General features: G+C 41.0%; 1 protein-coding gene across 1 annotated transcript in view; it reads left to right on the top strand.

The window, feature by feature from the left end:
- UBAC2 (UBA domain containing 2) overlaps positions 1-24,813 on the top strand; it is a 124,992-nt gene that overhangs the window by 75,600 nt on the left and 24,579 nt on the right. The window contains exons 6-7 of the mRNA XM_018564642.1: positions 16,798-16,921; positions 21,475-21,522. Of these exons, the coding sequence (XP_018420144.1) occupies positions 16,798-16,921; positions 21,475-21,522 (172 nt within the window). The remainder of the gene's footprint in view (positions 1-16,797; positions 16,922-21,474; positions 21,523-24,813) is intronic.

Here is a 24,813-nt window from a genome sequence, read left to right as displayed (position 1 = left end):
GTGAGAGGTAAACTGCCACAGGGGGAGAAAAAAAAGAAGTTTAAGTAAACAAAAACTGAAACATGATATACATTTCAGAGTTTAACAAAAAGGGCTTTTTTAGGGAAGAAGTAATGGGTTAACAACTCACAGTTCTTCTGCAGCAATGTAAGAAAATTTAAGCTTTGAAAGTTTATGCTAACAATTCCTACAGGTGTCCCAACTTTGGTTGATGACTCACAAGTCCTCTGTCTGTGTAAAAGCAGTGTTGGAACTGACTGTGTTACTAAACCTTCTTAAGCAATATTCTGACAGTATTGTACTGCAGGAAGTATTATATTGCTCTCAAAATGATGAGAAAAAAGCAATTAACAAAGGAAGACAGACAGACCATTATAACCTTTAAAAGTGTAGGTCTCTCCTGTTAGGTAATTTGCAAACAAAGCCAAGATGCCAGTGAGTGCAGTTTTCTACACCATCAAAAGGCACTTGCAAACTGCGACAGGAAGAGGTCTGGAAGACCCAAAGTCACCACAGAATCAGAAGATGAGTTTCTGAGAGTCAACAGCTTGCGTGACAGGCGGCTCGAAGGACAACCGCTTCAAGCACAACTTAACACTGATCAAAGTAAGCAAGTCTCAATTTCAACCGTGAAGTGAAGACTTAAAGCTGCAGGTTTGACCGGTCGAGTGACAGTAAGAAAGCCATTGCTAAGATGGCAAAATAAGAAAGAGGCTTGCCTGAGTCATGAAGCGCTGCAAGTGGTCTACTGAAGACTGGAAGAAGGTCTGATGGACTTATGAATAAAAATTTTAGATCTTCGGTTCATCATGGAGGGTTTTTGTATGCCATAGAGTAGTCAAAAGGATTGTTACTCAGTGTGTAAAACCTACTGTGAAACATGGAGGAGGAAGCGTGATGGCCTGGGGCTCTTTTGCTGGATCCAGAGTCAGCGACTTGCACAGAGTGAGTGGCACCCTGAACCACAACTACAGCCACAACATTTGTCATTGCCATGCCATACTCTCTGGTGTATGGCTAGTTGATCAGGGGTTCACACTTCAGGAAGATAATGACCCAAAATATACCTCCAGGCTGTCAGATCTACCTGACACAAGATGGTAGGCTTCAAATCATGGAATGGCCAGCACAGTCTCCAGACTTAAACCCCATCAAGCTGGTTAGGGAAGAATTGGACAGAAGGGTAAAAGCAAAGCAACCTACAAGTGCAACAGTGTTAGGAAGAACTTTCTGAATGATATTTGATTTCCTTTGTAGAAAGATTGCCACAAGTGTGTTCGGTTGTTATATCTGCAACAGATGGCCAATTTAATTAAAAAAATTTAGATTTCCTTTTTTTTTTTTTTTTTAAAGAAAACAGTTCCATGATTTTTTTGAATGTCCAATTGTTTATTTGCTCTATTCTTTATTTTCAGAGTACATTGAGACATTAAACTGCGTAAATTTCAATAAAACTGGAAAAATGGGGGTGTTCTAAAACGTTTGACAGGTAATTTATATAAAAAATATATTATTAAAAAAATGTAGTTAGTGGTACCCAGCTATTTAAGGCAGGGTATTACTACTGCCATACTTGTTGAACGTTCTGACTATCTTAGGCCTTGTTCACACCAAGCGCGGAGCAGGTGCAGAGCAGTTGCAGACCGGATCAAAACTGCGTCCAATGTATTCCAATGGTATTTTTTGCTCCAGTTCACATCGCAGCGTGCAGGTCCAGACGCATCAAAAACGCATGCAAATGCCTAGAACGCACTGAAAGCCCATGTTAAACTAAAAAATTATATATATATTTTTTTTTTAACCAAAAATGGCCCGGAACGCATCAAAAACGCGGCACAACCAACTGCACTGCGTGTGCAGAAACCTGAGCGGATCTGCTCTGCATTTGGTGTGAACAAGGCCTTAGTGGCATATTCATTGAAAGCTTTTAATTCATTCTCATCTTTACCCTCATTTAAATCTGTGGGGAAAGGTAGGGAATAAATGCATTTTATTAAAACTTCTTTGGTTTATTTCACAATATTTATGAAGTTCACTAAGTAATAACATGAAACTTCCTCCAGGCACTGATACAGTGTAAGCACATGAAGCGTCCTTCAGACACTGATACAGTGCCACTGGTCTGTTTATTTATAACATTCTTCAGTAAACTGCACATTGCACATGACTTCTCTCCATGGTGTTACAATGTATTGGTTGTGTATACCTATATTTCATTGCAGTTGTGCTGTATGTACTCGACAGATACCAAGTTGCCAGCTGTTCTAAATTTCCAGAGGCTTAGAGGGTTTTTTTAGGTTTTGTTTGTGAAATATGTGTTTGCTTATAGTGGAACTATGGGCAAAATAATAAATTGACATTTATTGTTCAGTCGGTCAATAGCAGTAACACAGCGGTCTTTGTTGTGGTAGTCCCCCATGTAACATAGTTTTCTTACTTGCTGCTCCTGCCAGTAAGTCTGTTCATTTTCATCATCATTTAACTTAACTGCCCATACACCTTACGACCATCGCACAACTTTTGTCCCTTGGAAATTGAGGGGAAATTATAAGTGGGATTTCCCTCATATTGAAAAGATATTCTCTTAATTTCTGTTGACTCTACAGGACAAGAAGTGAAGGGTAGAATCAACATTTGCCATCTGTGGTAGGAAACCCTGGTTCAATACAAGGTGTACCTATGAATGCGTGGCCAACAAATCTGCAGGAACTCTGTTGATATAGTTGGCATAGACCAAAATCTCATTGTTAGCACCTGGCAAAATTATTTGGAAGCATTCAAGCTGCACTAAGGGCAAAAGAGGGTCCTTCTTAGTACTAGATTGGATGTGCCTAAAAAAGCTGAGTGTATTTAGTATTATAGGACAATTGGCTCAATTCAGAAAGCTTTAACACAAGGATAATAATCTTTATTTTAGCCATGTGACTATTATTTTTAAGTCTTATTGGACTAGGTTGAAAATAATTATTTTTGCCATGGTGTGTAATCTTAGTAAATTGTGTTTGTCTGATATGACTTATAACTAGAAAAAGATGTAATGGTTTAGTTCTTTATCTTCTTGTATGCGTAATTCATTGTTATATATAAGTGGGTGGTAATATCAAAGTACTATGGTTACAAAACATTTTGGTGCTTTCTGAAGAATGTTTCCAGGAAGTACTCAGTTGAAAAAGGAAAGTTTTCCATTGTGATGCTTTTAAGCAGTGTATGGGAGTTTTGTTCAAAATGTTTCCATTAAAAAGTTATGCAAAACAAACTCTGTGTGTGTAATATTATTATACATGATTTATATACCGCCAACTTTACAATATAAGCAGCGCTTTACAATATAAGGAAGACATTACAATACAATTCAAGACAAGATGATAAGGAGGGCCCTGCCCGTGAGAGCTTGACCACATGACGAGGTAGCTGTGTGGGGATGAATTGTTTGAGAATGTGATAGTTCAGTGGTCAGGTTGAGGTGGTGGGATAGGCTTCTTTGAAGAGATGAGTCTTAAGGGATCGCCTAAAGGCAGTCGGAGTGGGAGATAGAGGGACAGGTTGGGGTAGAGAGTTCCATAGGATAGGAGAAGCTCTAGTGAAGTCCTGGAGGCGAGCATGACGTGTCATGATCCGCCGCCCAACTTACTGATAATCTGGACAAACAGCATCGGTATTGGCGAGTACTGAAAAAATATTGGTACTCGATACCGAAAACCCGATATCGATGGATCCCCCTAATATATATGTGTTTTATATATACTATATTGCCAAAAGTATTGGGGCACCCCTCCAAATCATTGGATTCAGGTATTCCAATCACCTCCATGGCCAAAGGTGTCTAAAATCAAGCACCTAGGCATTCAGACTGCTTCTACAAACATTTTTGAAAGAATGGGTCGCTCTCAGGAGTTCAGTTAATTCAAGCGTGGTACCGTGATAGGTTGCCACCTGTGCAATAAGTCCATCCGTGAAATTTCCTTGCTACTAAATATTCCACGGTCAACTGTTAGTGGTATTATCACAAAGTGGAAGCAACTGGGAACAACAGCAACTCAGCCACGAAGTGGTAGGCCACGCAAAATGACAAAACGGGGTCAGCGCATGGTGAAGCTCACAGTGCACAGAAGTCGCCAACTGTCTGCAGAGTCAATAGCTACAGACCTCCAAACTTCATGTGGCCTTAAGATTGGCACAACAACCGTGCGTAGAGAGCTTCATGAAATGGGTTTCCATGGCCGAGCACCTGCATCCAAGCTATACATCACCAAGTGCAATGCAAAGCGTCGGATGCAGTGGCGTAAAGCATGCCATCACTGGACTCTAGAGAAGTGGAGACGTGTTCTCTGGAGTGATGAATCACGCGTCTCTGTCCAGCAATCCGTTAGACGTGTCTGGGTTTGGCAGTTTTCAGGAGAACGGTACTTGCCTGACTGCATTGTGCCAAGTGTAAAGTTTGGTGGAGGGGGGGATTATGGTGTGGGGTTGTTTTTCAGGGGTTAGGCTTGGCCCCTTAGTTCCAGTGAAGGGAACTCTTAAGGCATCAGCATACCAAGACATTTTGGACAATTTTATGCTTCCAACTGTGTGGGAACAGTTTGGGGATGGCCCCTTCCTGTTCCAACATGACTGCGCACTAGTGCACAAACCAAGGTCCATAAACACATGGATGAGCGAGTCAAGTCAAGGAACTTGACTGGCCTGTGCAGAGTCCTGATCTCAACCCGATAGAACACCTTTGGGATGAATTAGAGCGGAGACTGCGAGCCAGGCCTTCTTGTCCAACATCTATACAGGTGATACTCGAATAATTAGAATATCGTGCAAAGTTCATTTATTTCACTAATGCAACTTAAAAGGTGAAACTAATATATGAGATAGACTCATTACATGCAAAGCAAGATAGTTCAAGCCGTGATTTGTCATAATTGTGATGATTATGGCTTACAGCTCATGAAAACCCCAAGAACCCCAAATCCACAACCTCAAAAAAGTAGATTATTACATGCAATCAATAAAACAAGGATTGTACATAGAACAATATCGGACCTCTGAAAAGTACAAGCATGCATATGTACTCAGTACTTGGTTTGGGCCCCTTTTGCAGCACTTACTGCAATTACTTTTACACGATATTCTAATTATTCGAGTTTCACCTGTATAATGTGTGTAGTGAGAGTTCATTTAGGCAGCCATGTACTGTTTTGCTAATCCTAAATAATTTAGTATGTACATGTAAATGTAAATCCAATGAGCACATTTATTGGATAAATTAGACTAACTCTGAGTGGTGTGCTCTTATTTTCTTCTCTGCATGTTTTGCAGGACAGGCTTGAATTTGATTATTTGGCCAAACATCATTCAGATTTCTCTTCTATTTACACTGTTAGATCAGATTTACTAGTATCTAGTAAGAGTGATTGCCTGACTGGATATTGTTTGAATGGACAGGTTGGGCCCTTAAGGTGGCCATACACTTTACAAGCATCGATGCGATGATCGAGAGTACGATCTGCCTGTCCAAGATGGGCAGATCGTACGTTTTTGTAAGTACTTTACAACCATCGCAAGACTAAGGTCTTGCGATGGTTGTAAAGTGTATGGCCACCTTTACACTGCATACGTTATTAGTAAATGTTGCTCAGATCCAATCTAGTACTGACTTTTGATGTGTAGGAATTAAGATTGCTGACAGTGTCTAGTTTTTTTGCCCATGACATTGTATACAGTGTGCCCCCCTTTTATTCTCTGTTTAGCAAGTACATGTCAGCTGGTGGGCTAGTGCACTGTGACAGCTTCAGTAGTATGTGTTGGATCACACACTGCCAGAGCTGTCACTGTTTACATTTTTTTCGCAACTTTTTATGTGGCGTGTACTCCATTCAGGTCCCTGTACTACGATAAAATGCATTTTGTTGTAGCACCCTGTCCATCACACCAACGTTGTGGTATAAATGTGGCATGTCGAAAACAATTGTTTTCTACAACGCAGGTCACCACAATATGTGTAAGCTGGCTCTTACCACTGTCTAACTTTGAGCTTCCCTGTCGCACGCTGTTTCAAATTGTGTCATTGGCATTGCAGTCTCCTCTCTCTTTTAATATGCTAACTGAGCCTCTGTTTAGAAATAAAATAACTACAGTCAGCTAACTGCCCCTTTGCATTTTATTTAATAAGCTTTTCAATGATTTTTTTTTTATTTTAACATACCATCCTATTTTATTTTAAAGTATTTCTAAAGCTAAAACGTTTTTCTTTTCATTTTGGATACAGTAGGTAAGGGTTAAAACCGCTGCTAATTTTTTTTGCCATCTGTCTCTCAGTGAGATTTGCCTTCACTTCCTCACCTGTATACCCAACAGAAAGTGAGTGGATATCTTTCCAATGTGGAGGAAATTCCCTCTTAAGCTGTCACGAGCGCTGTCCATTCTGATGAGTAGGGTATCTGCTGATGGGAGCAGTATGGAACAGATGTTACTTTTTTGACATCCATGCCCAATCAGTTTTATTTCTCCATCTTCTGATGGAATAAAAAATGGAACTAACCGGACCTATGTTAGGTCTATGGGCAGTCGGGTGGAAGCAGACATATGTCCGTTTGCATCGGATTACCTCTAATCCATCCCATTCAGCTTTGTTTTGTTATTTTCAGACCCAGATGGATATCTACATCCAGCTGTCCATACATTTACTTTGGGTTTCCAATCCGATACGCCCAAAAAACTGACAGGCGGATTTGATTGGACCACCCTTGTAAAAGGGGCCTAAGAATTCTCCTTTATTGCAATGCTGATGGAAAATCAAATAAAAATTGTAGATTTACCCTCAATTTCGTTTCTGGTGACATTGGTTATCAGGAAAATGAAAGAGAGAGATGCAGATGGCATTAAAAACCTGATACCACTGGAGAAAAAATTATTTTAGTAATACTTTAATGCCTTCTTGGCAGACTAATGATGGTGTGTACATGACATTGGTGCTTTTGATTTCTGGTGTTGTGTGACCGTCTAGTGAAAGTTGTTGTACCTGGTTAAAACCTATTTTTGAAAAATTAATTTTTATTTATGAACAAAAGTGCTTTACATTATAACATGGCCATGCAAAAAGTAAGACCTTAAATCTTAAATCTTTCTGCTTTAAACCGTAAAATGTGTTTTCTTTTAACACAGACTGACAATAGACCATAATAATAGGAGTCATTCAATATTATAGATGTGCTAATAACAAATATACCCTTTATCCCAAAGCAGCATCTTAGGTTTAGATTTGAGCATTTAGTTGTTGCATTGAAAGCTTGAAAGCTAGTATTGTTAAGAATTAGACTTGCTCTTCTCTTCTTACCATTGTTTTTATAATAGAGATATCAAATTAATCATGCTTTTTGTTGAGTGTTAAAGCCCTAGTCAATATAACATAACAGTAATTTTCTTACTTACGGAGCAGTAGGTTGTCTGTGTGTCTCTGTCAAAAGTGAGTGAGTTACAAGTTCCCTCCTATAATTTCAAGAAAAGTTCCTCTCAGTGTTTCTGGTGTCATAATCAGCAGTTTTTTTTTTTGCTTGTGGTTTGAACATCGTTCCTTGTGCATACCGCAAAGCTAAATCTTGCCTGTGGAAAGTAGAAGACATTCAGCTTTAGATTATAATTTTAAATACTAAAGTGCTTAATATAGTATTAGTTGATCAATTAACTGAAGTTTTTATTGGTTTTGTTTACGTTAAATTTTTTGATACTTTTTAAGCAAGTGACCCTTGTTAAGGAAGTGACCCTTTTGGTTTCTGTGACAGATTTATTAGGTAAAAATTATAAAAAGGTTCTACAATCAGTGTTGTCCCTAGTGTTTTTTTTGCTGCCTGAGGCAAAAATAAAATGTAAACGGTGACATCTCCAGCAGTGTGCGATACCAAACTCACTGCTGGAGCTCTCCATCCTGAGTGTGTTTTGATGTGGTCCAGGGCTCCCAGAGGAGCGGGAGAGCCCGGAAACCACTGCTGGGGGTGCAGCACCCTTACAGTATAAGTGCTTGAGCAGATTCTACAGCTGCCCAGATCAATTGTACGTAACAAATTGTGCTCTAACAAATTACACCAAGTTTGGCCAAATATAGAAGAGGAGGTTGTGCCGAGTAATTAGATCCCACACAGTTAAGCTTCAAAATTGTTATTTTCGTACATAGGCGCACCTGTTGTGTGTTTGCATTAGTGTGTGTGTGTGTGTGTGTGTGCACAGGCTGCCAACACGTATTACGCTACATGATTACTGTGTTACTTACTATGCATCCAGGAAATCTGAAACTGGAAATCTTCACCCACTTTTTGCTGTGCACCCAGCACGTGGTCCCCGATGAGCACATTGTCCACTCCCCAACATCCAGAGAGGGAGTAGAAGAGAGGGCAGACATGGTCCCTTCCACCCACTAACTAGCAGGGAATGCCAGTGGGTATCCCTACTTAGAGGCTTCACAAACCAGCCTACTTGCCGATTCCCCCGGCTACAGCCTGGTCTGCTGCCGTGCTTCGGGGGTGGGGTCTGCTCTACGGTAACTGCTGCTGGGCATGACTTCAGACACATGGACCATGTATCTTTTTTGATTTTTACATTTTTCTAAATGCTTCCTGCCTACTGTCTTGCATTGGTTTTCTGTCTGTGCTCAAGTGCAGGGCTCTGTGGCTGAAATGCTTAACTGTGGAACTGTCTTGCAGTCATTGTTTACTCCGCTGTTTTGAGGGACAACGTCTTTTCTGGTCTATGCTAGATGCTATCATCAAGAATGCTACCTACCCTTAAGAGTACCCACCTTCTCCAGCAAAAGAAGGCTAAGGAGCAGACTTGCAAGTCTACTCTTTCTCAGAAGCACCTCTTTCATTTCACTATGCCCTCAACTTCCATGTCAATACCTCCCCAAACTTGTCTTCCTTCCAGCTGCAATGTACTCCCAATGCTGAGGTGCAAAGAGGTAGTGTACCAGTTTTTTTTTCTCTGCCTCCTTCTCACTTCCAATCTACTGGTGTCTGGCAAGTCTCCATCATGCACTGTTTGGTCTCTTTGATCAAGGGGTCATTGCCCCAGTCCCTGCTACTGAATTCTTTCTTGGGTTTTCTTCCAACTTGTTCACCATTTCCAAGGCATTCCTCCCATCATTCTGGACCTCAAAGCCTTAAATGCTTACTTTCATGTCCAAAGTTTCCAGATGGAATCAACTGGATCTGTTTTTGCCTCTGCATCAAGGGAACTTTTTTGGACTCAGTGGACATTAAGGATGTTTTATATGTCACCATTTTGTACCGCATCAGAGCTTCCTGTGCTTTGTGATGGGACCCCTGCACTACCAGTTTGTGGCCCTTCCATTCGGCCTGTCCTTTGCACTTCTTATGCTCTCAAGATATCCTAGTTGTGGGCTACTTGGATGAATCCCTCCTTGCAGTAGCAGTTAGTGAGGGCTCTGGAGGACAATGTGTCTCTGACTGTCCATATGTTGCAGATGTTTGGATGGATCCTGAAACTTTAAAAGTCATTGACTCTGACCCTCCACATGGAAAATCTGTGTCTAGTCTTAGACACTTACCAGACCAGGGCATACCTTTCTCAGGAGAAACATAGGACTCTCCAGTCTTTGTATGCTGCAGTCCAGGAGGTGCCTGACTCTCCGCATGAGAGTCGGGCTGATGCTGGCCTCATTTGACATTCTAACATTGTAGGAAAAGTCAGTCATGTCTCTGGTGACACCAATATGTTTAACACCAAGAACCAGGATGTCCCTGTCCTGGGGGCTTTGAAATCCCTCTCTGACAACGGGGAATTCACTCCTCCCTGTGGTTATGCCAACTTCATCAGACTCTTCACAGACACACCATGCAAGATCGTCCGGATCTACTGTCCCAAGGACCACAATACCACAATGCTTCTCAGTCACTGGCTTTAATGCCGTGGATGTTGAAGGTCAGGTTTAAAGAAACATATCTGAGGGTGTTATCCCTATCATGATTAAGGGTACAAAGTTCGATCATTGAACTTAAAAGGCATACTTTGCGTGGTGTAAGTCAAAAGGCCTTTACCCCAAGACTTTCTCTATTAGATGAATCTTTTCTTTCCTGAAGTTGGGTATAGAACACCATGTGACCCTTAGTATCATCAAGGGCCAGATCTCTGCTGTTGCCATTCTTTTTTTGAGACTATTTTCTTACCATTCTCTGATGAAGAGACCTTTTGTGCATAGGATCTCCCATGTGGTTCCCCCAATTACTCCCTTCCACCTCCATGGGATATAAATATGGTTCTTTCAGTGTTTCAGAAGCCCCCTTTTGAACCTAACAAAGAAATCCCTATATTTGCTCTGACTTTGCACCTTCACCTCAGCGAGAAGAGCCCAATTTGGGCCTGCACAGGAGCAAGGTGGTCTTGAGGTCTAAACCTTTCTTCATGCATTTTACCAGGATCAGGAAATTGTCCTTCCCTTTTTGTGTCCAGCTCAAGTTCTTGAAAAAGATTTCTCTTCACTGGTTAGATGTGGTTCAGGCTGTTCAAGTGCATCTCACTGCCACTTGCCCTGATTGGTTGCCCTGGGCAGCTGCTCCAGATTTTGCCTGCTCCAGTTTTTATAAATTCCCCTCAGTGTTTTTTTTTGGGAAAAGCAAGGCTTTCTTTATTATGGCAATATTGTTTTGCAAAAATGTTTTCTATGGAATCTATAGACAAAAAATGGAAAAGAAAAGTTTTTTTTTTCAGTTCTGAACACTTAGTTTTTTTTTTAAAGTAGTGCAGTTTAAAGTAATGTTTATGGTACAAAGCATGGCAGTTATTTTCAAATGAAAAAAGGTGCTTTTTCAATTTTGCACAAGTGTACTACATGAAGCTCTCATGCAAATAAGGTGGATCACAGGAGTCACTTCACCCTATGCTAGCCCAGCGAGGTAGTACATTTGAAACCAAAGTTCCGCCTTAAGAAGTGATGAATAAGGGCATGTTTTAAAGTTATTTTACAGAATATGTAAATACTTAAGTGTTTGTGGTGTGTACATGTTAACTGTAAAGAAATGTAAGAATGATAGGTGAACTTTTTAACCCTATGTTGTCATTTCCTTCATTTCCTTTTTTGGCATTAGGAGGCGTGCAAAGGATCTTGTAAAAAAAATTAGCTGTCCACAATACTAATATTGCCATATAGTGTGAGGACATTTGGCACCTTAAAAAAAAAATCTTTAGAATGTTACAAAGCCTTTTTTATGTGCACTAGGTTTACATATTGCTGTATAATAATGTTGGCATTGCTGCCCTAAATGTCAGCTGTCTGCATTTATGCTGCAGTATCTCAGTCCCTTAGGTGCTGTGCCCATTATTGATGTACCACTGGAAAGTATAGCAACAGGGTTTGTGGGGCCTGTAGTAAAAGCAGCACAGGGTCATCAACACTCATTACAACATGCCACATGTTAGACTGAAGCTATATTACTAACTACATTGGATAACACACCCTTATAAAAATCAGGTTTATATGTAAGTAGAAGAAAAAAAAAAAGACCAAGATAAATCACTTTAGATGTTTTTCCACCTTTTAATATGACCTATAATTTGTGCAATTCAATTAAAAAACTAAAATCTTTAAAGGGGTGAAAAATGCAAATAAAAAAATTACAATAATGTGGTTGCATAAATATGCACACCCTTAAACTAATTGTTAAAATGAAAAGGAAAACCTTTTCATTTTACAACAGCATTCAGTCTTTTGGGGGTAGGAGTCTATCAGCATGTCCCATCTTGCCTTGTGAATCTTTGCCCACTTTTCCATGCATACGTGCTCCAAATCTGTCAGATTGAGAAGGCATCTCCTGTGCACAGTCCTCTTCAGGTCACACCACAGATTTTCAATTGGATTCAGGTCCGGGCTTCGGCTGGGCCATTCCAAAACGTTGACTATTCTTTGGGTCATTGTCATGCTGAAAGTTGACCTTCAGCTTCAGGCCTAAAGGTTTTGTGCCAAAACCATTACACTTTTTCCTACATGCTTTTGTCAGGCATGATGTAGGGTTTTGCAACTGTAACCGGGCTCGGATGTTTTTCTTAGCAAGACAAGGCCACCCTACCCTGCCCAGGCATATGTAGAATACGGGAGATTGTTGACATATGTAGTAGACCACCATTACTTGCCAGAAATTACTGAAGGTCCTTTAATGATGCTGTAGGCCTCTTGGCACCCTCCCAGACCAGTTTCCTTTTTGTGTTTTTTTTCATCAATTTTGGAGGATCTGTCATTACAACAGAGCGCAGCCAGCCGTGAGATCACGGATGGCTCCGCCCAGCTGTCATTTGCGGAGCGAAAAGCCGGCCTTCGGCAGGACGTTCGCCCCCGCTTCGGCTTAGTCGAGCCGAAGCATATTCCTTCGGTTCGGCTGCAGTACGGGCTCCGTCGGCCAAAGAGAGCAGAAGGATCAGCTGAAGCTACAGCTGGATCCTTCGTCTCCTACGTGAATAACCCCCTTAGCAATCAGTCCAGGTTACTTATCTTTTCCAGAAGGCATACATGCTCTCAGTTAGAAGTTGCAGACAACCTCTTATTTATTAACATTTGATATATTCACTATTTCCCTTTGGAAAAACCTAAGTGAAGGGGTTTTTATGTACCTTTTTCCCACCACAATTTTTATTGTTTCAGATAGTAGTGAAAGGTAAGAACTTTGGTCAAATTTTGATTGCTGCCAAAGTTCTTATTGGAGATGAGCCTGCTTCTTGTGCGGCCATGAAGACAAAAAAGGAGAGGACATTTTTCCCAATTATAACACAATCAATACTTTGCTGTTGCTCTAACTCTTCCTTACCCCATCCATGACTAAAATATAAAAGGTTTTGCAGAACTTCCACTTCAATTAAAAACCCTGAAGTGGTGAATATGTGTTGTGTTTGGTGTAAACGAGGTAGGTTTTCACCACAAGATATTCAAGTTGTGGATTACTTTGTAAACACTACAAGAAGCTTTCAGGCATCACAAATTAAATCTGGGAGTTTAAGTGCATGGAAGGCCAACTATATTTTTAAAATTTGCCAACAAATCCTAGAGCAAGATAAGAAAGACTGTAGGCTGGCTACAAGAAATGTTTGGAAACTTTGAGTTCTGCCAAAGGTCGTGTTACTGCGTACTGACAGATGGCTTAAACATTCACACAGGCATGCACCACTTTTTATTTTGTTTGTTCATTGGGAAACACAGAATTCATTGACATTTGGGTTATACTGTTGCCTACAGGGGGATTTGGACCCAGGCAAACCAGAAAAAAATAAGCCTGTGACCAGCCTGGAATAACACCTCCCACTCCCAGCATACTTTTGTGTCCTAGGAGGGTGTCCTTTCTCCACTGAGAAAAGCTTAACAATTTTTACCAGCCATATTCTCTTTTTCTGAGATTTGTTTTCTTCAGCCAAGACATCAGCTGAGCTGGTGTCTTTATGCAGCTATCTGGATGGGCGTGTCTTCAGCAATAACTTTGTAGGCCGTACCCAGACCCTGCTGGACCGCCTTGCCTGCATGGAATGTGACCTTTGGGCACTGGGATCTGCTTTCTTGTCCAGGCACACGCTACTAGATCTGTTAGTTCTTCTTGGGCTTTTTGGCACCAGGCAACAGTTTTCTACATCTGCAAGGCTGCCATCTGGTCTTCTTTTCACATGCTCTAAGTTCAACTAGGTTGATGTTCAAGCTTCTTCTGATGCCAGGGTGTTTTTTGAGCTACAAACAGTCCCCAATTTTTTTTAGTTGAGCTAGTTAGTGTGTCTGCTATGTTGTTCACTCCTTAGTTGGGCTACCTTTCATACATCTCAAATGTCAGCGAATCCTGTGTAGAACATCCTTTTTTTCAAGTTCTTTGAGAGACACAGGTCCTACCCCTCTGTGTTTGTTGACTTACTCTCAGCACTGCTTTGTCACAAAACTTATAAATGCAGAGAGTGGGAGGTGTTACCAGACTGGTCACCTTTGTTTGCCAGTGTCCAAAACTACCTGTAGGCTTCAGTATAGCCCAAATGACAATGAATCCTTTGTCCCTCAGTGAACTTGAAGAAAACTATTTTACAGTTAGTACAAAAAAAAGTTGTTGTTTTTTTGTTTGATAATGTCACTAAATTGTAGCCAGACTGTGCACATTTGCATATTTTTTTAAACTGAAAATTAGCTTTAAAACCAGCCCATCCAGAATAAGCCTCAAATTTCACAGCATAAGAATTGATGTCTTTCTTTTGGCAGCTCAACTTGCCTTGCCCCCTCTCAGTGCATCTGCTCTGTATTAACTTTAGAATTTTCAAGGCTAGAAGGCTACTGAGTCACTGCTGGGAGGGGAGGGTTAGCTTAGCTACTGAGAGAAGGACTTGGACAACTTTAGTGCTTCTGTGCAGGAATTGCTCCACACTGGCAGCTGCTACAGATGTCAATGATGGCTTGTTTTAACGCCTATCTAGTGCTTGTTAAAATACAGTACGTATATAGTTTTTAATGTGCATAGCCTGGCCACGGGTTCAAATTAAGGTCTCGTACTTACCATCATGTTACATTAATTGCAAAGTTCTGTGTGAATAACGCATGGTACCGTACAATGCACCTCCAATGGGATTACAGTTCGGGATTGAATGGCAACCCCAAACGTACCTCCCTCCCGCAGTGTGAAATACCGTGCTTTGCCGTGCGATTGAGAAAATAGTGCATGCATCTGGTGACTAGTACATTGTTGGTTTTAATATGAAGTAAATACTTGTAAGTGGTTTGACAAGTTTTACCACCCAACTGATGCATTGTCAGGTCTTGATTTTAGCCATTTTAGACCATGTCTCATGATACAGTCTTTCCAGAGGTAACTGATGTGTAAGGAGTTAGCCCTTCTTCTTTTATCTGGACATGTTGTGTGTGATCACTTTGGCTGAAGCAGAACAATTTGCACCTGATTGTGCAGTATACCAATGCTTATACCAGTTGAACTGTTCACTTTCATGTTGGTGTAACAAGTGCAAGCGCTGTGTGCTGCTGTCAGTTAATGATTTGTGTTTCATCAACAAGTGGCTTGTGTTGCGATAAAAGATCTGATCAACACAAGAAAATATGAAATGCAGTGTGTTACACTGTTGCATAAATATATGAAACAAAAGAAACATCTGTGTTAATAATATTGCATCATGAAATACAAAGAAAACAGGAAGTAATACATTTGGTACTAAACAGTGCAGTAACTATGACTATTGGGGCCTTTTAACAAAACCATTAAGGGGCCCTTTTGTCTCTCTAATCTACATCTTGTAGGCCAGGGGTCACTTAATGAAGGATTGTGGTCCACACACGGACCCAGTGATGGCTCTGTCCGGACAGCGATCATCAACCTGCGCTTGGTTATGGCTGGCTGACAATGGATACACCAGCCTTCAAGGTAGGTGCATCCACTTCCAGCCATAACCCAGTGCAGCCCCCCGCTTCACAATTGGTTGCTAGGACCACTGGCGTCCTAGCAACCAATGACGTCAGGCAGGGCTGGCTGATCACTTGTACTAGCCATGATAATGCTGCATCCCCTCCATAGTTTTTGGGTCCCCTGCTCCTCTGGGAGCCCAGGACCACGGCACACAGTGTCAGGTTGGAGAGCGAGAGTAGACCAGGGAGCATCCCTTCCCTGATCTGCTCTGTGATCAGTGTACCATGATGTTCTGTGCTCTCGGTGCTTCCTGTTTCAGCTGTCAGAAGCCAACTGAAGTGCCAGGAAAAACAGACTATCGAGCACATCCCTGTGCTTGATGCTCTTTATTGGAGAGCAGGAGAGACATCAGGGGTCTAATAGAATTAAGCTGGTCATACCCTATGCGAATTTTAGCCTTTTCTTGATGAACCGGCTGAAATGCGCACAGTGGATGCCGCTGTTGGCACCCTTTCAGCCGGCATTCCTCGGCCAGCTGATGGAAGTTGCCGGTTGTAAAATCTTCGAACGAATAGAGCCATTAGCCAATCGGCTGCCGGTTCTGTTCGGATATTCTGACAATGGCTGCTATCAGAAAGCAAAGCAAACAGTGGGAGAATCCTTGATTAACACTCTTAAGTGTTGATGGAGGAATATATAATATTTTCTTCGATCAGCACCCGGCTTCAACAAAGAAAATATTACAGTGTATGGCCAGCTTAAGAGGTTTAATAAAAAAAAAAAATGTAAAGCAAACCCTGCCATCTGATTCCAATGAACTCATGCTGGTAAGGCATGCACGTGTATGTAAACGGTAGGATGACTTCTAAAAACAAAAAAAATGCACTGCGCCCCTTAGCACTGTTCCTGGAAACACACTCCAGCAGCTGTGCGCTGTAGTGCAGCTGGTGGTGTCAATGCAGTCTAAATTGTGGACTGTGGTATAGACACGAACTGAGTGACTGAATGATTCTGCCCGGACAGCAATTCAGACCTCGAAAATGTTCTTCACTGGACCTCCTTGAATTTTAATGCACAACCCCCATTGTGGGTGAATCCTATAATCATAAAGAATAATAATTGCTTTCATAGCTGTTTAAATAGGCTCTGGGTCTTCTGTTCTTCTGAGCCTTATAACAGTATAATGGTCAGCTATAGTTATGCCTTTCATCTCAAAATATTAATTGATTACTACTATAATAGAAAGGATGTATTCAAATGTGTTATGTAATGTTACAAGTACATGTTTATATAATTTTATTTTGGTCCCATTCACCTTTCCAAACTTGCCTAACATTATAGATTTGTTACCATATATGCATAAATTAGTTGTTTTTTAAATGTTTTTACAGAAATTAAAATGTAGACTAATATATTTTTTTTTCCTTTTCTGTAGTTTAGCTCCGGTGTTTGCTCTGTTTGTTCCATTTTATTGTTCTGTGCCACAAGTATCCTTGGCTCATATATTTGGGTGGTTTCCGATCACAAACAAAACATTAGTATACATCGTGGGATTACAGGTACATTTCTGTTACTTACTTATCTCCTATTGAGTGTGTTTTGGGGCAATTTTGTGCATTTTTACCAGCAGATACAAAAGTACCCAGTGCATGAAAACTGAGGTGCAAGATTCTTTACAGGTAGAGCTGCCTTTTGTCCCTATCAAAGGTCACTAGTCTGGGTTCCCAAAAAATGCCCAAACCAGCCAAAACCTTCCCTGTACACCTGCGCTTACAGCCGGTGTATTACGCTGCCTGGGATTAACCGGGGAAACTGTTTACACTTCCTAAATGGTTTGCTCAACAATAGCCTATTGAAGACAGTCTCTAAAAAAAAAAAAAGGTCTGTCCCTGTTGTTGATCCAGCCATTTCATGTTTAAACAAGATGTTAACGGTCCCCGCAGGGGATGTTTCTTTTTTCAATAACCACATGAACAAGAGGTTTGAGGCCCTCTCTAAGGCCTTATTTGCTCTTACAGGCCCTGCTGTGCTGTTGCCACAATTGCGGTGCATCAGACCTTATCTGTATGACCTTGAATGGATGCCTTTTACTGGTGAACGTCCTCTTCATTATGGATAGGTACCACTTTCTCAAGTGGCTGGACTTCAATTAACCTTCTCAGCCTCCTGGATGCAGGACATTCCTGGTGCCTGGGTCCATAGCGTTGTCACAAAGGGTTTCAAATTGGGGTTTTGCCCCATGCCTCCTTCTCACTTTCTGCTGTCAAACTTACAAAGATTTATCAAAGATGGTTGTATATTCTCACTGCCCTTTTCCCCAGTGCTGGAAGCTCAACCGCTAACCTGATCACTGTCCCATAAGCAAGGGGATAGGGTAAACCCCCCTTTCCCCGATATCAAGATCCCTAATAGATTTCTGCTAGTCCAAAAATGTTGGCTAGAATGTACCCACTCTGTCGTCACTTTTCTGCACTCAGGAAACCTCTTGGCATCAATGGATATAAAGGCTGCATATTTGCACCCAATCCCAATTTTTTCTGACTGTCATCACTACCTGCATTTTGCTGTGGGCATGTAACATTACCGATTTGTTGCCCTTCCATTCAGCCTGTCCACTGTGCCTTCACTGAGGTGCTGGCCGCTGTGTTAGCTCTGCTTCAGTTTCAAGGCAGCCCATTGCGGCTCAGCATTCTGGCTGCATGGGATAAACAGGCTCAATCCCTGGACTTCCCCCATTCACTTGCCCAGCAAGACAAAGCTTTCCCTAAAGTAGTGAACCTCCAACCCAACATTGGAATTGGGGAAATCCATCCTCCTGGATGGGGAGGGGTCCTGGCGAACCTCTCAGCTCAAGAGACCTATTAAACCGAGGAACCTCATCTCCTGATCAACATCTTTGAGCTCAGGACAATTTGGTTGTGATTTTGAATGCTGGACCCCCCCAGTTACAGGGCCATCCAACCTGAATTCATTCAGACAATGCCATGGCAGTGGCTCACATCAGCCATCAGGGAGGCACCAGAAGTCATACAGCTTAAACAAAAGGAGACCTGATCCTTGCCTGGGAGTAACTTCATGTCCTAGCCCTATCCGCCATGCACATCCCAGACATAGACGGCCTCAGTCACCAATGGCTGGATCCTGGAGAATGGTCCCTGCACTCGGAGGTGTTTTGTGACTTTTGTTGCAAGTGGGAACCACCTCAAGTGGATCTCCTGGTGTGTGGATTCAACAATACACAGGTTTGTTCCGAGGACCAGGGATCCCTGTACCTTGCTAACTTGCTAACCCCATAGGACCAGTTCAGCCTGACCTACGTTTTGCCTTGCCTCCTTCACATAATCGAGATGGAGGGCATCCCAGTGATTCTCATTGACCCCAACTTGGCCCAGGAGATTGTGGTATGCAGATGTAGTCTAGCTCCTGGCTAACTTACCTTATGCACTACTGAATCAAACGGACCTTCTGTCCCAAGGATTGGTATTCCACCCTGCTTCTTTGATGTCATGGCTATTGAAGCACAGGTCTTGAAGGACAGAAGCTGTTATCCCTCCCTGAAAGGCTTAGTTAACTTGGTGGGAAGTGAGGAATTTTCATCCAGGACTCCATAGATCTTTCTTCAAGTCTGGCATAGACCAGTGTTTTTACCTTTGAGTACTATCAAGGACCTAATTTCGTCCCTGTTTATTCATATCCAGAGGCTGCTTTCATCTCATCTCTCTTGTGAAGTTCCTTGTGCAGGAGGTTGCTCATGTTGTGCCTCCTGTGTGCACCTGCCCCTGTTGTGCAAGGTGACCTCGTGGGATCTCAGCTTAGTTCTGTTGGCACTACAGAAGCCACCCTTTGAGCCCTAGTACTAAGGCCTATCTTCATAACATGGTCTCTGCCTTCCACCTTAACCAGGACATTGTTTTACTATTATGATTTCCTGTGCTAAAGCATCCTAATAAAATCTCTCCATCCACAAGTCTGTCTCCCTCTTCATCATTCCTTAGGGTTCTCACTCCAGTATCACCAGGTGGATTCCATTGACTATCTCTCAGGCCTATGGGTTGAAGGGTAAAGTTTCCCACCTTCTGTTTTAGGGCTTACTCTACTAGGGATATTAGTACTTCTTGGGCCTTTCAGCATCAGGCTTCATTTTTCCAAATCTGCAAGATTGCCAACTTGTCCTCTGTTCACACTTTTGCCAAGATTTATCAGGTAGATGTTCAGGCCTCTGTGGATGCAATCTTCAACTACAAGGCTCTTCAGGCAGCCCTCTGATATGTGGACCCCTTCTGTTATGGTTCCGTTTTGGGGTTGGTTGGTGTTTTCATGGACCTGCTAGACTTTGCTGTGTTGTCCACCCCTCTGTTAGACTGCTTTTGTACATCTCATCCATTGAATAATCTAATCCCTGTGGCCTGTAATGTACGGTCAAGAAAATAGGATTTTTGTTTTTCCTGTAAAATCTGTTTATTGGAGTACATCACAGGACCGCCCCCGGGTTTTGTGATCCATTCTTGTACTGCTTGCTACAAAACTGAGGCAGGCTGAGAGTAGGAGAGACTATACCATTTGTTGAAGAATGAACTCCCTGGCGGATATTCATAAAGAGTGTCCACTACACTCTTCAGAATTCTGTTGTGCATTTGCACAACAATTTACGTGAGTGCATGCAGTGGGCACATTCAAAAGCAAACTGGCTATTGGCTATAGACTCTGCCCACTGCCTGCTGTCAGGCAGTAGCAGAGTGGACCTGATGAGGAACCAGTACCTCAGTATCCCCATCCAGTTCCACTCGCATGTAGTGTCACTGGTTGTGTGGCACTCCAAGAAACAGATTTTATAGGTAAGGCAAAGAACCTGTTTTTCATTGCAGCCATACATCCTGCAATATACATCAAGTATTTTGATATTCATCATTGCAAGATACAGCACTGTGGCTTCAGTGGAGCAAGGCTTCTAGTGGAAAAAAAATGCTTAAAATGTATATGTAAGAACAACTAATAATATACCTTGAAGCATGGTAACTGAGATCTTTATCATTTATTTCTCAAAGCTGAGCATTGTAATTTCCTTTGTTTGTGCTTAAGACTAAATGAGACATAAAAGGGACAGTTTTGCAGTACTTTTCTGAGAAACAATTGGACAGTAAGTTAAATAGCTCACACGCAAATCTCACATTTTAAAATATATGCAGTTCCAGAAATATTAAACATTTTTATATTCTTATTTTCAAAACTAAAACTCGCTTCTAATTTATGTTCAGTGGTCTAAAGTTTAAAGCATTTTTTTGAGAAAAAAAAGTTAAATAAATTGGGCAGTATTATATATTACCAGTCCCCCATCCCATGCCTTGGAACGTTGCTTTCTTGATAAGCTACACTGGCCAAGGTATCTTTAGCATCAGACACACTTCCGGGAGTGTCAGATTCCTGATCCTCAAGTAACGCTGTTCCACTTACTACTTACCATCTGCTATGTCACTGCAGGACACAGCATCAACAGCATGTGGAACTACAACAGGCAGTGAGTAACTAGCATCTGACATACCCAGACATGTGCCATATAATAAAGACTGGGGAAGCTGGACAGGTAAGTATAATACCCTTTCTTTTACAGTTTCCTTTTTTTTGGTCTGTATCAGTCGCTTTAAGTGTTATGTTCTGAAACATCTATGCACTTATAACACTTGGATTTATGGTTTCATGTATTACACAGCATCTGTGCTTTATAAAGCCGTAATTCTTGTGCGTTGTTGACAGCAGGTGCAGAAAACGATTGACATGTACTTTTCTTAGGCGGGGTTTAGGACTTTTAAAACAGCAAGTTGTGTAAATTTTTCCAGTTTCGAAGTAGACATTGATACTAAAAATTGTTACATTTGAAGAGAAATTTGTGTTAACAGTTTTTGTGTGTGTTTTTTTTATTATTTTTATGAAATTCACAAGTTATACACATAAGAAATGCAGATTTTCATATATATGTGTAAGTACTAAATGGAAAAATGGAAAAATTTTGACATTTTAATGATCTCATCTATGTAGTAAGAACTGAAATTGCTTATATTTACTAGAAAGATGAAACCAGGAATATTTTAACACTTGTTTCATTTCTTGTGTTCAGCTTTTGACCTCAAGTCCATACATGCTGGTGGTTGCAGTAAGTGGGCTGGTGAGTATACAGTATACAGCTCTCTTTACACTACACCAAATAATCTTTTGTTTTACACTGCCCATCTGCATGTCTTCCAAACATCAAATGCATACTTATTTCTGATATAGGTGTAAAAAAAATCTAGGTTTATGTACTTTATTAAAACAGATTAAATAAAAACTGATGTTTTCCAACATGACCATATGTTAGGAACTCTATAGAAGCAACTGATGTATGTGTGTGTATATATATATGTGTATATACATATTTATATATAATATATATTTTTTTATAAAGGTGACTATTCCATACTGTAAGCAACTATACATCCAGTAATGTGCAAGATCCACTTTTAGACATTCAGCAAAAAAGGTAGTAACAAAGTGGTCTTGTTGACCACCATATATAGCATGGGCCACTAAATGGCTGACCTCGGTCTGGACACGAACCCAGTGGTGGTTCTGTCCAGACCTCGATCTCTGACCTGTGTTGGGTTATGGCTGGCTGATGGTGGGTATACTTCCAGTTATAACCGTGCACAGGGCTCTCTCCACTTCAGTCACTTCAATCAAAACATTAGGCATGGCCAGCTGATAAACTATAAGTGATATGGGGGGCTATACAGCCACCCAGATCACTTGTACTAGCCATAATTGTGCCTCCCTGCGTCTCCCCATCATGGTTTTTTTGTCCCCTGCTACTCTCTGCAGCCCGGGACAGGACACACAGTGTCAGTATGGAGAGCGGGAGCAGATTGAGGAGCGTCTGTTCCCTGATCTGCTCTGTGATCACTGAAACATGAAGTGTTTTGCTCTCAGTGCTTTCTGCCTCAGCTGGCTGAAGTGTCTGGAAAACAGACTATCAAGCACATTCCTGTGCTTGATGGTCTGTATTGGAGGGCAGGAGAGATGACAGGGGAATTGGTCTCCAGGAAGAGAACTGTCACCTCCAAATGCTGTCACATTTGCTTGCCCCTTTGTGATAGCAAAAGTTAAAAATAAATACAAATACTAAAAATAAAAAAAAATGAAAACTAACCCTGCCGCCCCCGCCATCTGATTCTAATGGACACGCCCGCGTAAGGAATGCATGCGTATGTAAATGTTAAGTGGGGGTACAACTTCTAACGTAAAAAATAAATAGTGCGATGTGCTGCGTTCGGCACATCAGCACTGTGCCTGGGAACACACACCAGCAGCTGTACCTTGCAGTGCAGCTGCTTCTGTGAATGCATCCTAAATGATGGACTACGATATGGACACAAACTGAGTGACTGTTCTGTCTGATCCGCAATTCGGACCTCAGATCAATGAAAATTCTATTCACCGGACCTCCTTGAATTTTAATTCACTACCCCTGATATATAGTAACACTGTGGCCTGGATGACTTTCATATAGTTTTCCAGCGGACCTATTATTCTTCTCTTTTTTATGGTTAAATATTTATGTAAAGAAAGTAGGGCTGGTAATGATTAAAATTTTCGTGTTCGATTTAATCATTTTTTTTTTCATCGATTAATTTCGATTAATTATAACGCACATACAGATCCAACTACAGTGGCCTATACATGGGGTCCATGGGAGAAGAGGTAAATTTAGCATAGCATGAGTCACTGAACTATGTAGAATTTTTATGAATAGGATTGTGTTATAAACATTATCTTTTTGATATTTCAGTAAAAGTTTAATGATGACATTGTTTGGGCTGGTGTGTCTTTTTTTTTTGCTGGAACTGGAGCGCTGAATTTGGGTACATTAAGGACACAGGGCTTTGTCATAATAGAAATAAATTTGGCAAGCCATGCTGTCATGTTCATTTTAATATTTAAAAAAGAAATACATTTCCAGCAATTTTCCCTGATGCTATTTAAGCTAATTTCTGGGACCCCCGTCCCCATCCCATACAACCACCCTTTAACCCATACCCCGTCTAACTAATTGCTGGGTTTAGTTAAAAAAAAACCTACCTAAAAGCCCCTTTTACTTATCTAAATTTGTGGTCATGTGACACTTAATCTTCGTCTCCGTCGTCTAACGAAGGGAAGGGGGGAGGAGTCCAGTGACGTCATGGACATCGACGTCACCAGACTCCTCCCCCTTCCCTTCGTTAGCCGACAGAGCCACTTGCGGAAGAGGGGAGGAGTTCGGTGACGTCGATGTCCGTGACGTCACCGGATCTGCGATGGGACTCCCACAAGACCCGGAAGCCGGCGGAGAGGTGAGTACCGATCAAAGAAATGAACGATTAATCGAGGAATTAAATGTTAATTTCCGCAGCCCTAAAAGAAAGCATTGTTTCAGTGGCTGACAATCATTTTCTTCAGAGGGAAAAAAAGCTTAAAAGTAGCAAAAATATTTCAGAAATTTTTGATAAGGATAAATTGTTTTGATGAAGATACATTTGTGTATTTTAGATATGTTAATAATATTAAGCCTGTCGATTTTTATTAAAAAAAATTAAAAAAAAAATATTTGAGGAAGGAGTTGTCTCACTATAATCGATCCAGACTAGCAGCTAGATTTTTCACTTATATCAGATTAATTTAGGCAGCCTAGCTCATTCTCGTGGGTACCTGACAAGGGCTACAATTTTGTATCTGTATGTTTAAACAAAAAGGAAAAAGGAATCGCATACCACAATAATCAAATGACCACAACGTACACTACTCTTGTCACCTTTGTGCATTTAAGTTCACATGCTTATCAATTTTTTTTATCATAAGTAGTGTTAGTTTTTTTTTTTCCTCTGTGTAAATTTAAATATTTTCAGTGTGAAATTTTCTTCTTTATGCTTTGCTGTGTCTTTGCTTCCACTCTATTTTATTTCTCAATAACTGTGGTTGTCTTCTGAAAACCACATACTTCCACAAAGTTTCAGTCATTTGATATGTTTGCCTTGTATAAAACAATGTACATTAGAGGTAGAATGTGTCAAGGCTAGGATGGTGTAGGGAGGTCAGTTAGGCAGTTTTATGCAGTTATCCGTGTATACCTTGTTTTAAAGCCTTAGTGCTGAAAATCCGAATATTGCATAATATATGCATGCTGCTTAAAATTACTACGAAGACTTGTATACCATCAAGATCAATCCTCTTCTGTCCATACCTTTATTACTTGGAACTTTTTGTTTCTCAACGTAGAACCGTAACACAATTTCCAGGAGAGTATTGTTGTCTATCCATGGTATTTTTATGGTAGGAAACTAACACAGTATGTGTGTGTATAATATATATATATATATATATACATATATATATATATATATATATATATACATATATATATACACTGAGTGGCCAGATTATTATG

The sequence above is a fragment of the Nanorana parkeri genome, unplaced genomic scaffold (genome assembly GCF_000935625.1).
Source record: "Nanorana parkeri isolate BGI_ZX_2015 unplaced genomic scaffold, ASM93562v1 scaffold768, whole genome shotgun sequence".
Classification (NCBI taxonomy): domain Eukaryota; kingdom Metazoa; phylum Chordata; class Amphibia; order Anura; family Dicroglossidae; genus Nanorana; species Nanorana parkeri.
The sequence above is the reverse complement of the archived record's forward strand: the minus strand, read 5'-3'. Positions and strand labels throughout refer to the sequence as shown.